The 14,799-nt window shown below is 40.9% G+C and overlaps 1 protein-coding gene across 3 annotated transcripts in view; it reads right to left on the reverse strand.

The window, feature by feature from the left end:
- Nucleotides 1-14,799, reverse strand: part of EGF (epidermal growth factor) — a 99,487-nt gene that overhangs the window by 74,226 nt on the left and 10,462 nt on the right. For all 3 annotated transcript variants that reach the window (XM_007463224.1, XM_007463223.1, XM_007463222.1), the window contains exon 2: nucleotides 1,618-1,817. In XM_007463224.1, the coding sequence (XP_007463286.1) occupies nucleotides 1,618-1,817 (200 nt within the window). The remainder of the gene's footprint in view (nucleotides 1-1,617; nucleotides 1,818-14,799) is intronic.

Below are 14,799 nucleotides of genomic sequence, written 5' to 3' on the forward strand. Positions count from 1 at the left end.
TTTTTTTTTTTTTTTTTCCTTGCGTTATGCGGGCCTCTCACTGTTGTGGCCTCTCCCATTTGCGGAGCACAGGCTCCGGACGCGCAGGCTCAGCGGCCATGGCTCACGGGCCCAGCCGCTCCGCGGCACGTGGGACCCTCCCGAAACGGGGCACGAACCCGCGTCTCCCGCATCGGCAGGCGGACTCTCAAGCACTGCTCCACCAGGGAAGCCCCAAATGGTTTGCCTTTTAATGGTTGTCCTTTTTAAACAATGTTTTAACCCAAAGCAGGGACTGATACTAGTGGATTTTAGGCCTCAGGCCAATCCTTTCCTAATGACTTGCCACAAATTCCACAACTATTTAATGTTTTTTTCCTGTTCTCTGCAGGAAACCCTCCAAATTCTTAAACTCAAGATTTTGAAACTAGTCTACAGATGGCTGGAGAGTAATGAGTAGCCATCTTTGTTAAAAGTGAGATTAGTAAGTATTAGAGATGTGATAAAACAGATTAGTGCCTAATTGAAGGCTTTAAGAATAATTGGAGGGAGAAAGTTGTGTTTTAAAAAAAAAAACCCAAAAAACAAACAGCAGGCACTTTGTGTTGGGAATAAATGCTTAAGGTTTCTCTGGCCACCTGCTCTCTGTAATCCATCTCCCAGGAGAGACCATTCCTGCAGGGACTCATTTAAGGGTTCTACTAATTAGGAAGAAAGATTAAAGATCTTTTGTATGTGATTGAAGCAAAATATTTTATATCTATCACCTGCTTTATTACTTTTTTCCAGAGTGCGAACACCTTGAGGATAAAAAGAAAAAAGATTTTCTTCCTAAATATTAGGTGCAAAAACCCATGACAGAGATTTTAAACAGATGAGACAGGGTTTCTCAACGTCAGCACGACTGACATTGGGGGCCTGGTAATTCTTTGTTGTGAGGGACTGTCCTACATATTGTAAGAAGATTAGCAGCATCCCTGGCCTCTAGCACATCTTCTCTTCTCCCCAGTCCAGTTGTGACAATCAAAAATATTTCTTGGGCTTCCCAGGTGGCGCAGTGGTTGAGAGTCCGCCTGCCGATGCAGGGGACTCGGGTTCGTGCCCCGGTCCGGGAAGATCCCACATGCCGCGGAGCGGCTGGGCCCATGAGCCATGGCTGCTGAGCCTGCGCGCCCGGAGCCTGTGCTCCGCAACGGGAGAGGCCACAACAGTGAGAGGCCTACGTAGCGCCAAAAAAACAAAAAACAAAACAAAACAAAAATATTTCTTGACATTGCCAAATGTCCCCTGAGGGGCAAAATTGCCACCAGCTGAGAACCACTGGAGTAGAAAATAATCATGTAAATAATCTGTTTTAACCATAAAATGGTGATCTGGCTTAATAAACTTACATCTTTTCAAAATTACATTGACATCCTCACTTTCTCCTGTTGGGGACTTCCGAATATCAATGCCACATGCATGGGCTTGTTCAGTAACATGATACCACAGATGCAGATTAAATAAATACCTACATATGCCAGACGCATATTTGCAATGTAATGTAATTTTTATTTATCTATATGTTATGAATTTGCTATATCATATTTGACAGCCTGTTCAAAAATCCCTCAAATGCCATGGGAAATGGTACTTTACCTCTTGGCTTGTCCCATTCAGAAAAACTCTTTGCAAAAGTTGTCTTTCCAGATCGACCCAATAGATCCTTTCTTCATTGTAATGAAAATCCATGATCATGGATATGCCAGCATCTGCCACCAATTGCTCGTGATTAGTTCCTTCTAAGTCGATCCTAAAGATCCTGTTTCCATGCGAGAAAATTAAGAAGGGTGCAGGACCTGCATGGGAAGAAAGAAACCAAACAGTATATTTTCAATGATATTTTATCTGATTAAGACAAAATAATTCCCCATAACAAATAGCACAAGCAGAATTAAGTTTTTATTTTTTTTGTTTTTAAAATTTTTTGGTTGTGCTGCATGGCACGGCACGTAGGACCTTATTTCCCCAACCAGGTACCGAACCCGTGCCCCCTGCTTTGGAAGTTTGGAGTCTTAACCACTGGACTGCCAGAGAAGTCCCCACAGTTAATTTTTTAAGTCCTGCTTTTATATTTTAAATAAGTACCATTGTTTACATAATAAATACTTCCTGTAGATGTTCACAATTAATTTTGTAAATCATTTTCTCCACAAATTGATTGTAAGAAATGAACATTGACAAATTATGAAAAAAGAAATATTTGAAGAGAAAGACACTTTCTAGCTTAATAATGTTTTTATGTTCAAAAAGAAACTACCTACTGTATTCTATTGTAAAGAGGGTCTGTATGAATGTCAAATTTCATTACGTAAATTGGAAATAAAATTTCAGATATTACCGTTTTGGAAATGGATCTCCCTCCTCTAGTCTTACCTGATGAACAGAGCATCCAGGTTACTGACAAAGAACATAGTGAAACCTAGAGGTCTTGAGCAGAATCAGGAAAAATTGAAATGCCGTCCACGAAAGCTCTGAAATATTTTGTCCTTGTTAACATTGCCACATAAAATTTACAACTCCCAGTTAAATTTGAATTTCATGTATATTGCATGGGACATCCTTTACCCTAAAAAATTATTCACTGTTTACCTGAAATTCAAAATTCAAGTAACTGAGTGCCCTAAACTTTTATTTGCCAAATCTGAGTAGTGGACCTCAGTGGATCTCTTGATTCCTACAAGGCCTTGCCCTGTATCCTAACCCTATGCCTGGGGTCCCGTCCTGTTCCAGGTGATGACCATCTACCCACTCAGACTCCCAAGTACTCAACACCTGCTTGGGAACCTGATACCTCTCTTTGGAAATCTCAGCAGAAATTATTGGCCGTCCACATGGAGCTTGCCTCCAATGCTCCAAGATGATGTCAGGGCACCATGTCATACTCTGCAGCCACGGTTAGCAAGGGTTAGTTTCCTTGGTCTTTCCAGACTGAGGATGAAGAGGCTTCTGCCATTCTGCCTTTAGATAAGTATCCCAGTTAACCCCTGGGATGAGTGGAGAATTGCAGAAGAATTCTAACACATTCTCACTGCCCTGCTGGGCTGACTCTGTTCTGTTTTAATATTAAACCTTAATAACTTAATGTGACATAATAAATGTGTTTACTGTTCTAAGGATTTCAAATGATGATGAATTAACATCCTCTTACTTGGGGATTATGTTCTAGAGTCAGAAACATTAGCTCCACTTTAGAGAATATATTGGAATAGAGATACAAGAGCAGGGAGAAGTGTAAGAACGTGAGAGTTTTGAAATAGATGCCTTTATAAATGTCTAAAAGAATTGGCTCAAATCACTCTTCCCACAGCACAAGACCCCTGGCAGAGATGTGTAGGACAGCCCGTTCTCCATTGCCATTCTAGCTGTAGAATCAGAGGTATCACAGGAGAAATGGAAAGAGCATTAAACTGAGAGCAAGGAGGCCTGGTTTCCAGCCCCGGCTCACTAGCTTCTCTGGACACCTCACAGGACCTCCCCAGCCCATATCAGAGGACTACTGGGGAAAGAAAATGAAATTATAGATATGAAACTATTTCATTATTTGTGAAGCACTACACAAATATGATTTGCCATTACTTATTCCCACAACCAAGGTCTCACTACGTAGGGTTGTACCACTGTTCAGGTTTGAACCCGTGGACTGGAATGTCGCTATAACTCATTTCTCTTATAGCAATGTATCACGGAGAAAAGGAAGGCATAGGAAAAGACACTCTAAATAGACAGCTACTAATCTGTGGGCCACAGACTGCTGCGGGCCTGTGGATTTGTTGCCAGGAGTCCTCTCTTTGAAATGTGTATCATGCATCCTGTGTAAACTGAATAGATGTGTCAATACATGTTATTAATTTTCTAACGCACTGATACCTTGATGAGATCGATAAAACATTTGATTCATTCCAAAGTACTACTAAATAGGTTTTCAGGTAAAAAAAAGGAGAAATGAAAAGCACTCTAAACATTTTAGACGGAACATAGCATAATGCTTTGCACATAGTAAGTACTCTAAATTTTTTCCTAAATCAATAAATTAATGAAGAAATCATTGTATTTTTTAATTTGTCTGGGCTTTTTACCCATACGAATGAAGACATAGACACCAGCAGATCTATCAAATTCATAAAAGCAGAATCTATCCTATGGTAGTTATTTTACTAACAACAACAATAATAATAATAACAAACTTTCACATCCTGGCCTCATTTATCCTTAATATAACACCACGGGCTAGACAGGCCAGATATTACAATCAATGAATCAAAGAGAAAAAATAAATTTGAAAAACACTTAGATCCATAAAACACAGACCATAGCATTAACTTCAATAGCTTTTCAAAAAACAAATATTTATGAAAATACTAAGTATGAATAATGAATAAATTTTATCTTCAGATTTTTCTCATTCACGGGTGAATCCTAGCATCCAATGTTTTATCATAGCTCTCAGAACTAGAAGACCCTAGACATTGCCTAGTTCAGTGTTTCCCAAAACTGTTTGTTCAAAACAATCACACAGGGCTTCCCTGGTGGCGCAGTGATTGAGAGTCTGCCTGCCGAGGCAGGGGACACGGGTTCGTGCCCCGGTCCGGGAAGATCCCACGCGCCGCGGAACGGCTGGGCCCGTAAACCATGGCCGCTGAGCCTGCGCGTCCGGAGCCTGTGCTCCGCAACGGGAGAGGCCACAACAGTGAGAGGCCCGCGTACCGCAAAAAAAAAAAAAAAACACACAAAAAAAAAACACACAGGGTGCTCTGTGCGCGCGCGCACATGTGTGTGTGCGCGTGCGTGTGTGTATCGTTTGCAGATCCTTTCCCTGGAAATTCCATTTCAGTAAGGCCGGGTTGAGGACTAGGAATCTGTTTTCTGAACAGACAATCCAGGTGATTCTTATATCTTGGTGAATTTGGAAATTGTAGCTCTAGTTCAGACGAGGAAATTCAGCGAGGCTTCCCAGAGTCCCACCTACAGTTGATGGTAGAGCTAGAATTAGAGCCCATGTACTATCCTCCCAATGCAGTACTCTTTCCTGCATTGCTCTGGGTTATGTGTCAAGACATTACAATCTTCAGTTTACTTCTGTAACAGATTTTTATTCCACCTCCCTCAAAACACCATTCCTACATTGTCAGCATCATTTTGTGTAAACCAGGGCCTGGGATGAATATTTGTGAAAATGAATTGTAATATGATTTAAAAGAAAGTCAAAGACTTTGAGAATTAGGCCTGCTGAAATAGTCATTAGACTGTAGGACACTGGAAATGATAAATAAGATAGTGTTTTCTCAAACCTGTCAAAGACTCTATAAACACTGGTGTGTGGTACAATCTGTGGATTTGTCAGCAGGGTGTGCATGTTTGAACAGCTAAACTTTCCCATGTCAAAACCCGCAGCATTTATTTTGGGCGCAGTTCAGTGAGAAGGAAGTGCATAGAAAATCAAACATCATGTCTAAGGAATACAAACCCAAAGACAGCAAACAGGTCACAGCAAATCAATTGGAACCTCTGACTTCTCAACCTGGGGATTAGTAAGGGATCTTCAGGAATTAGAAAGGAGTGCAGAATGTTTGGTTCACATTGAAGATCTGGGACCTCCATAGAACAGAGATCAATTATAAAAAGCAATTTTTGATTGAAAGGGGTGGGGATGTGGGTGGCAGAAACAGAATATTTCACAACCATCACCCCTTCATCTGCTCTGAGTCTGGAGAAGCAGCCCCACCCAGGTAAATGAGAAGAGAAATTGACTGTCATCTTTGGGCCTTGGGGGCAAAAGGGGACCTGGTTTACACATCAAGGATACTGGCAAGCATGTTAGCAAGACACACCTACACTTAGTCTTCTCAGGCCAAAACTGCCACCTGCCCTCACCGCCACAGGTTTCCTGCTCTAAATCTGGAGGCAGACTGAAGGAGGCTCACAGGACAAAAGAGAAAGTGGAGCTCTGGACTTTCAGGATTCAATGACACTTTGAGAACAGAATGTAGATTTAAACTAACGGGCCTGATGTAAGAAAGCCTGACACCTCCTCACCTGCTCCTACCTAAGCCCCTGATAGGAGTCATTTATTCCTACCTCCCAAGGGGCTGACTTGAATAATAACTGGGTTTTATGAAGTGCAGAAAGTTTTATTTCACTCTAAAAGGCTATCCTCATCTTTTTTTCAATTCCTTTTCCTTTTCCTAAAAGGGCACACATTTACTTTTTGAGCAATCATGGCTTTCTTCTCAGCTTACTCATTAGGGTCAAAGTTCAGGACAGGTGAGATAGAAGCCAGGTGACTCAGAAATAATACACTGGTTACAAACAGCTTATACAACTCAATAACAAAAATACAACCCAATCAAAAAATGGGCAGAAGATCTAAATAGACATTTCTCCAAAAAAGACATGTAGATGGCCAAAAAGCACATGAAAAATGCTCAACATCACTAATTATTAGAGAAATGCAAATAAAAACTACAATGAGGTATCACCTCACACCAGTCAGAATGGCCATCATCAAAAAATCTACAAACAATAAATGCTGGAGACGGCGTGGAGAAAAGGGAGCCCTCTTGCACTGTTGGTGGGAAAGTAAATTGATACAGCCACTATGCAGAACAGTATGTAGGGTCCTTAAAAAACTAAAAACAGAACTACCATATGACCCAGCCATGCCACTACTGGGCATATACCCTGAGAAAACCATAATTCAGAAAGAGTCATGTACCACAATGTTTGCTGCAGCTCTATGTACAATAGCCAGGACATGGAAGCAACCTTAGTGTCCATCAACAGATGAATGGATAAAGAAGATGTGGCACATATACACAACGGAATATTACTCAGCCATAAAAAAGAGAAACGAACTTTATTTATTTGTAGTGAGGTGGATAGACCTAGAGTCTGTCATACAGAGTGAAGTAAGTCAGAAAGAGAAAAACAAATACCGTATGCTAACACGTGTATATGGAATCTAAAAAACAAAAACAAAAAAGGTTCTGAAGAATCTAGGGGCAGGACAGAAATAAAGACACAGACGTAGAGAATGGACTTGGGAAGGGTAAGCTGGGACAAAGTGAGAGAGTGGCATAGACTTATATACACTACCAAAAGTAAAATAGATAGCTAGTGGAAGCAGCCACATAGCACAGGGAGATCAGCTCGGTGCTTTGTGACCACCTAGAGGGGTGGGATGGGGGGGGGAGATGCAAGACGGAGGAGATATGGGGATATATGTATATATATAGCTGATTCACTTTGTTATAAAGCAGAAACTAAAAAAAAAAAGTCTGCAAATAACAAATTCTGGAGAGGGTATGGAGAAAAGGCCAACCCTCCTACACTGGTGGTGGGAATGTAAGTTGGTGCAGCCACTATGGAGAACAGTATGGAGGTTCCTCAGAAAACTAAAAATAGAATTACCATATGATCCAGGAATACCACTCGTGGGCATATATCCACACAAGACTATAATTCAAAAAGCTACATGCACCCCTATGTTCATAGCAGCACTATTCACAATAACCAAGACATGGAAACAGCCTAAATGTCTATCAACAGATAAATGGATAAAGAAGATGTGGTACATATATACAATGGAATATTAGCCATAAAAAAAATGAAATCATGCCATTTGCAGCAACATGGATGAGCCCGGAGATTATCATACTAAGCAAAGTAAGTCCGAAAGAGAAAGACAAATACCATATGATATCACTTATATGTGGAATCTAAAATACTACACAAATGAACATATCTATGAAACAGAAACAGACTCAAAGAGATAGAGAACAGGCTTGTGGTTGCCAAGGGGCAGTGGGCCAGGGAGGAGGGAACAATTGGGAGTTTGGGATTAACAGATGCAAACTATTATATATAGGATGGATAAACAACAGGGTCCTATTGTATAGCACAGGGAACTATATTCAATATCCTGTGGTAAACCATAATGGAAAAGAATATGAAAAAATATATATATGTATAAGTGAATCACTTTGCTGTACAGCAGAAATTAACACAACATTGTAAATCGACTCTACGTCAATAAAATTTTTTTAAAATAAGAAATAATACATCTAGAAAGGTGAGCCAGGAGATGTGAACTTAAACTGCTACCAAACCAAAATGGGGTCCTCTTGCCCTGTGTACAGTAAAGCCAATCTACAGACACCAGGTTGTGATTTGAAGGAAAGTGCAGCGTTTACTGTAGGGAGTCATACAAGGAGTCCAGGACAGCTAGTGCTCAGAAACCTTGGACTCCCCCATGGGTTACAGCAAAGCTTTTTTTTTTTTTTTTTTTTGCAGTACACGGGCCTCTCACTGCTGTGGCCTCTCCCATTGCGGAGTACAGGCTCCGGACGCGCAGGCTCAGCGGCCATGGCTCACGGGCCCAGCCGCTTCGCGGCATGTGGAATCTTCCCGGACCGGGAAGGCACGAACCCGTGTCCCCTGCATCAGCAGGCAGACTCCCAACCACTGCGCCACCAGGGAAGCCTGGGAAGCCCACAGCAAAACATTTTTAAAGCAAGGTGAGGGAATGGCATCCCAGGCTGTGTGATCAGCTGGCGCACAATTCTCTGATTGGTTGATGGCGAGGTAACAGGGCAGCGTCACAGGGGTTAACTATATTCAACCTTAGGCTCCAACAGGTGTGTGTTGGGGGCAGTGCTGTGTGCTCACGGTCATCAAGTAGTTAATTTCTTCCATTTGGTGGGGGTATTAGCATCTGTAAAACAACTCAGGAAATGTGCATCCAATACTGTTATCTAGGTCCTACAAAGAGGAGCTGAAGCAGAGGGGAGGGGGGAGGGGTCTGTCGTGGGACGGCCCCATAGGGTCCTGCTCAGTTACAAAATCTTAATTCTGTAAGGAAAGCTCTGAAAAATGTGAAGATTGTCACCCTAGTCCCTGAGTGGTGGTAGAAATGAGTCATCTGGAGCAAAAAATAGCCCCTTCCTGACCCTCAGCCACATTTTCATTATCAAGCTAAAGAGAATCCATTACCAGGTGCTCAGGGTAGTACCTGAGGCTAGCAAGTTCTAGAAAATTAAACTTGTTCTTTTCAACAGAGCCACTCAGAGTCTTTAATGTGCTATTACACACTTTGATTCTCCAAGAAGGTGGGTGGTAAATACCATCAGTATAGTAACAGCCAACATCTTGAGTGTTATCTCTGGGGTAGCACATTAAATGCATTATTTGATTTAATTGGGTAACGTTAGGAAGTAGATGCTCCTGGCATCTTCATTTTACAGAAGAAGAAACTGAAGTTTAGAGCCATTAACTTGCTACAAGTCACATGTCCAATAAATAACCGAATGGGGATTTAAAGCCGTGTCTTTCTGATCACAGATTTAGCTTTTAAACATCATGCTTATCCCAAACTGAATTCATCAGGAACTCATTGTTCAGCATCTTGTAGTTCAGCTCCATCAAGGAACCCACTTCAGGAAGCTGACCAAAAGGCTGGATTCTCTGCATCCATCCATGTTCCAGGAACTAATTAGAAAGTGGGTCTCTTTCAGTGGATTCCTATCATTACATCACCTGGATATTTTTATATCTAATTCTATAATACGTTGCATTCCATATATAATGTATTCCCTGGGTTCCTTGACTCATGGCCCCCTTTTCTCCATCTTCAAAGCCAGCAGTGTATCATCTTCAAATGTCTCTCTGTTTCCATCGTCTTCCTTCTCCTTTGACATTCTGGCCTCCCTCTCTTAAGGATGCTGGTGAGTACATTTAGGATCCACCTAGATAATCCAGGATAATCACCCCATTTCAAGATCACATTTGTGAAGTCTCTTTTGCCACGTAAGGTCACATTCACAAGGTCCAGGAATTAAGACATAGATATATTTGGGGGCCATATTCAGCCTAAAACAGTTAACAATGGTGAACATCTTTTCATGGATTTATTTACTATCTTTATATCCTTTTGTTGAATATATCTGTTTAAATCCTTTACCCATTTTAAACTAGGTTATTTATTTTCTTATTATTGCATTTGAAAGGTTTTTAAAAAATATATGTTGGATACAAGTCCTTTGTCAGATACCTGCTTTGCAAATGTTTTCTTCCAGCACACAGCTTGTGTTTTCATCCTCTTGACATTGTCTATGGCAGAGCAAAAGTTTCAGTTTTGATGAGGTATAAGTTATAATTTTTTTCCTTTGTATATCATGCTATTGGTGTCATTTCTAAGAACTCAACTCCAGGACATAAAGATTTCTATGTTTTCTCCTAAAAGCTTTAAACTTTTACATCTTAAATTTAGATCTATAATCTATTTTGAGCTAATCTTTGTATAAGGTGTGTGGTTTAGGTTGAGATTATTTTGCTCGTGGATGTCTAATTGATCCAACATCATACACTGAAAAGACTATCCTTTCTCTATTGAATTGCTTTTGCACCTTTGTCAAAGATCAAATGACTATATTTATGTAAGTCTATTTCTGGACGTCCTAGTCTGTTCCATTAATTTATGTGTCTATCACTCAGCTTATACCACAGCTCACTATCACTTTTTTTTTTGGCCGTGCTGTACATGGGATCTTAGTTCCCCGACCAGGCATTGAACCTGTGCCCTCTGCAGTGAAAGTACAGAGTCTACTGGACTGCCAGGGAATTCCTCACTACAACTTTTTAAAAACTCATAATAATGCAGTTTTGGGCTTCCCTGGTGGCGCAGTGGTTGAGAGTCTGCCTGCCGATGTAGGGGACACGGGTTCGTGCCCCAGTATGGGAAGATCCCACATGCCGTGGAGTGGCTGGGCCCGTGAGCCATGGCCGCTGAGCCTGTGCGTCCAGAGCCTGTGCTCCGCAACAGGAGAGGCCACAACAGTGAGAGGCCCGCGTATCGCCACAAAAAAAAAAAAAATGCAGTTTTGCAGAACAGTGAATGCTGTCAGAAGTTTCCTGTGCTGTAGGTAATCCTTCATCTTAAGTAAGCATGTTTATCCCTCAGCTTGTCAGCATAAATTATGCTCAATTTTATTTAAAGATTAATGTTACCATACTAAAATGCATTCCCCAACATTAAAATTTTTTTCCAGATGTTTCTCACAAACACACACACACACACACACACACACACACACGGAAATCACTATCTTGACCTGTCCTCTGAGTTTTGCCTCTGTATTTTCTACTTTCTGCTGGACATTTCCAGTTGCAGATGTCACACAGCCCCAAAAGTCCCTCTGCATGTTAAAAATTGAGTTTATGCAGGGGCTTCCCTGGTGGTGCAGTGGTTGAGAGTCCGCCTGCCAATGCAGGGGACATGAGTTCATGCCCTGGTCCGGGAAGATCCCACATGCCACGGAGCGGCTGGGCCCGTGAGCCATGGCCACTGAGCCTGCGCGTCCGGAGCCTGTGCTCCGCAAATGGGAGAGGCCACAACAGTGAGAGGCCCGCATAACGCAAGGAAAAAAAAAAAAAAAGAGTTTATGCAGGGGCTTCCCTGGTGGTGCAGTGGTTGAGAGTCCGCCTGCCAATGCAGGGGACATGAGTTCATGCCCCGGTCCGGGAAGATCCCACATGCTGTGGAGCGGCTGGGCCCGTGAGCCATGGCTGCTGAGCCTGCGCGTCCGGAGCCTGTGCTCCGCAACGGTAGAGACCACAACAGTGAGAGGCCCGCTTACTGAAAAAAAAAAAAAAAAAAAACATTGAGTTTATGCAACATTCATTTGCATCTATTGAAAAGATTGAATTTAATATAGGAGTTCAAAAATTTGGTTTAAAGTTCAATATGTTTTGATATTTAGTCTTTGATAACTGTCATAGACAAAATAGATATTTCACAATTATATCTACATCAAATACAAGAAATGCTTCATTGGCTATATTTACAAAATCACAAAATATGCTTTTTAATTACATCTATCAGTTATTCACAAATTTTATTAAATTAGACTAGCAAATTTCTGCCTTCCTGTATTTTAATCAGTAAATGCAAACTAACCAGGTGTTGCATTTTATATTTTTAGCATGTGGAAGTGAAAGGACAAAAATTCTTCATTTAGAAGTTTTTAAAAACAGTTTGGAAAACTCTGTTTACAGGAATTTTTTTTAAGAGTGCAGACATGAGAGGTTTTTTTGTTTTCTTTTGTTTTTTTTGCTTTCTCAGAGTAAATCAGTAAATTGCTCTGTGTACCAGAGGTCAGATAGGTGTCACAGAAGAAAAGAAGAAAGAAAAAAAGGGGCGGGCAGTAACAGGATGCGTGGAGCAGGTTAGAACTGTGGTCAGAGAAGGCCTCATGGGGGAAGTGACATTGAGAAAAGACAGAAGAGCAGGGTGGGCCAAGTAGATATGTGGGGTAAGAGCCTTCCAACCAGAAAGAAGAGCTAGTGCAAAGGCCCTGAGGTAGATGAGAGAGTTTTTAATAAGTGACATACTGACATTGATTCAACAACCAAATCACATGACAATAGAAACATTTCCAACATCATCAGTTTTCAAACCACTCTCTTCATCATAAATTTCCTACAATCAGCAAGTCACTTTCTCACTCGTTGTTAGAATGTCACCTTTAACTGGAAGGGATAAAGTTCTGTTGTTTTAGTTACTTTTTGAGTAGCATACCACCGACACCAATTTATCATCACAGAAAAGGTAAAAAAATTTGAAATGCTTGTCCCTTTTTAAAAAGAAAAATATGTAACATTTGATCATTGTCATAAGTGCTTTGCTTCCAGATACTCTGCAGGAAGCATGTGGGACAAATATTTTCATGGTTACTCCCCATTCAACACAAAGTATTACAAAGAATCTAGTTTAGTCTTGTTTTTATAGAAATAATGACATCCGTGATGCCCCACTGCACTTTGTGCAATTCCAGTTTTAGTGATTTTGCTGCCCTGATTCCCTGTGAAACTGTGGAGACTATACTGTAGGGTCTGCTGTCATCTCACCCAAGAACGCTTTTTGTTGATGTTGCAGTAAATGCAGTGGCTCCATTGCCACTGAGTACATGCGTACTATTCTTTTTCACAATATATTTGTTAATATATGAAGAGGTCATTGACTACTGAGAAAATTTCTTCTCTGATGCATCTTTCTTTTACTGGCTCATAAAAAAGTATCTCAGTTCTTTGTGCATTTCATTGTTGAAACAAAGAGGCAAATACAAGAGTGGCTAAGATCACTGGCACTGGAGACAGAATACCCATGTTGACTCTTTACTGGCTCCACTATTAATTATAATAGCTGTGTGACTTTCAACTCATTACTTAACCTCTCTGTGCATAGGTTCCTTCATGTTGGAAATGGAAATGATAATAGTACTTCATGGGATTATTATGAAGACTAAATAAATTCATGCCAAGACCTTAGAATTTTCCCTTACATATAGTGAGTTCTCAATAAATGTTCACTCTTTGTCTCTAGAAAATACCATAAGCTGAGATATAGCAGAAACACCTTTACTCTCACTCAAACTGTATAATTTTTCTAATACTTACTTCTTTAAAATTTCAGTAATGCCTTCTGTGAAGTTTTCAGTAGTATTTGCTGACAAAAGAACACATTTAATCTGTCGCCATGTGGTTTTCCATGTATTACTTTAGGCATGTTTTACTACAGCAGGGAAGAGGAAGACAAGTATTTCACTAATAGTGTGAGGCTTTACCTTTTTTTTTGTACCCCCTTTGGCAGTCCAGACTTGTGAGGGGAGTTTATTTTTACACTGATGATTATAACTCCTGTTTCCAGAGACCACATTAGCCCTAATGACTGAAAAACTTAGGCAACAGTCACAAAAGTTTTGTTATTGCCTATTTCAACGTATAGAGGCTTTACCATTTTTGCTGTAATGTCAGAAACCTCAAGGGAGCCTTCTAACTTTTTATCAGCAAGCTTACGGTATGTAGTCTCGCATATCATAACTTTGAACACAACTGTGAAAATCAGAAGGAGTTAATCTTCATATTCTGGATACTTATTCTTTTTTTTGTTTGATTGTTTTTGGTTTTTTTTTTTTTTTTGGCGTTACGCGGGCCTCTCACTGTTGTGGCCTCTCTCGTTGCGGAGCACAGGCTCGGGACGCGCAGGCTCAGCGGCCATGGCTCATGGGCCCAGCCGCTCCGCGGCATGTGGGATCTTCCCCGACCGGGGCACGAACCCATGTCCCCTGCATCGGCAGGTGGACTCCCAACCACTGAGCCACCAGGGAAGCCCTGGATACTTACTCTTAAACATCTTGCTTGTCCTGATGGCTTCATTAGCTAACATTTTGAGGCAAATTTTCGCTTGTTTCGAGATTTATCACTAATCATAGTAGTAAGCATAAATCCATTTTTCAGGCTTCCTTCTTGTTAATTTCTCCTTTTTGTCAAATCTGAATGTTTTTATCCCTTATGCAGCCAACAAAGAGCTCATTCTAAGAATAGGGGGTCAGTGCTGTTCTTTCCTCTTTGTCTTCTTGGGCTTGCATTATTAGCGTTGTCTGCCATCTTTACCTCCTTTGCAGGAGGGTTTTTAAGTCACTTGTTAGATTTTGTAAGAGTTAGCTTTGATAAAACCAACTAATATGGTCCATAAGGCATCAGGTAAACTGCAGCCCACCCACACTTCGCCCTCTAAGCTGAGAACCTCACTGTCCCTCAGGATACCCTGAGCATCTGGACAGTGATGTCATCACTGTCAGTCCAAACACATACCTGATGTTCAATAAATATTTGTTGAATTGATTTGAATTAACTCATTGGTATAATTGGTGTATTTATAGAAGGAAATCTCAGTCCTACTTTCAAAGCGCTTTCAACATAGAGAGCTAGTAAGAGACTTTCCCT

Source organism: Lipotes vexillifer, unplaced genomic scaffold, assembly GCF_000442215.2.
Source record: "Lipotes vexillifer unplaced genomic scaffold, Lipotes_vexillifer_v1.1 scaffold769, whole genome shotgun sequence".
In the NCBI taxonomy this organism is placed as follows: domain Eukaryota; kingdom Metazoa; phylum Chordata; class Mammalia; order Artiodactyla; family Lipotidae; genus Lipotes; species Lipotes vexillifer.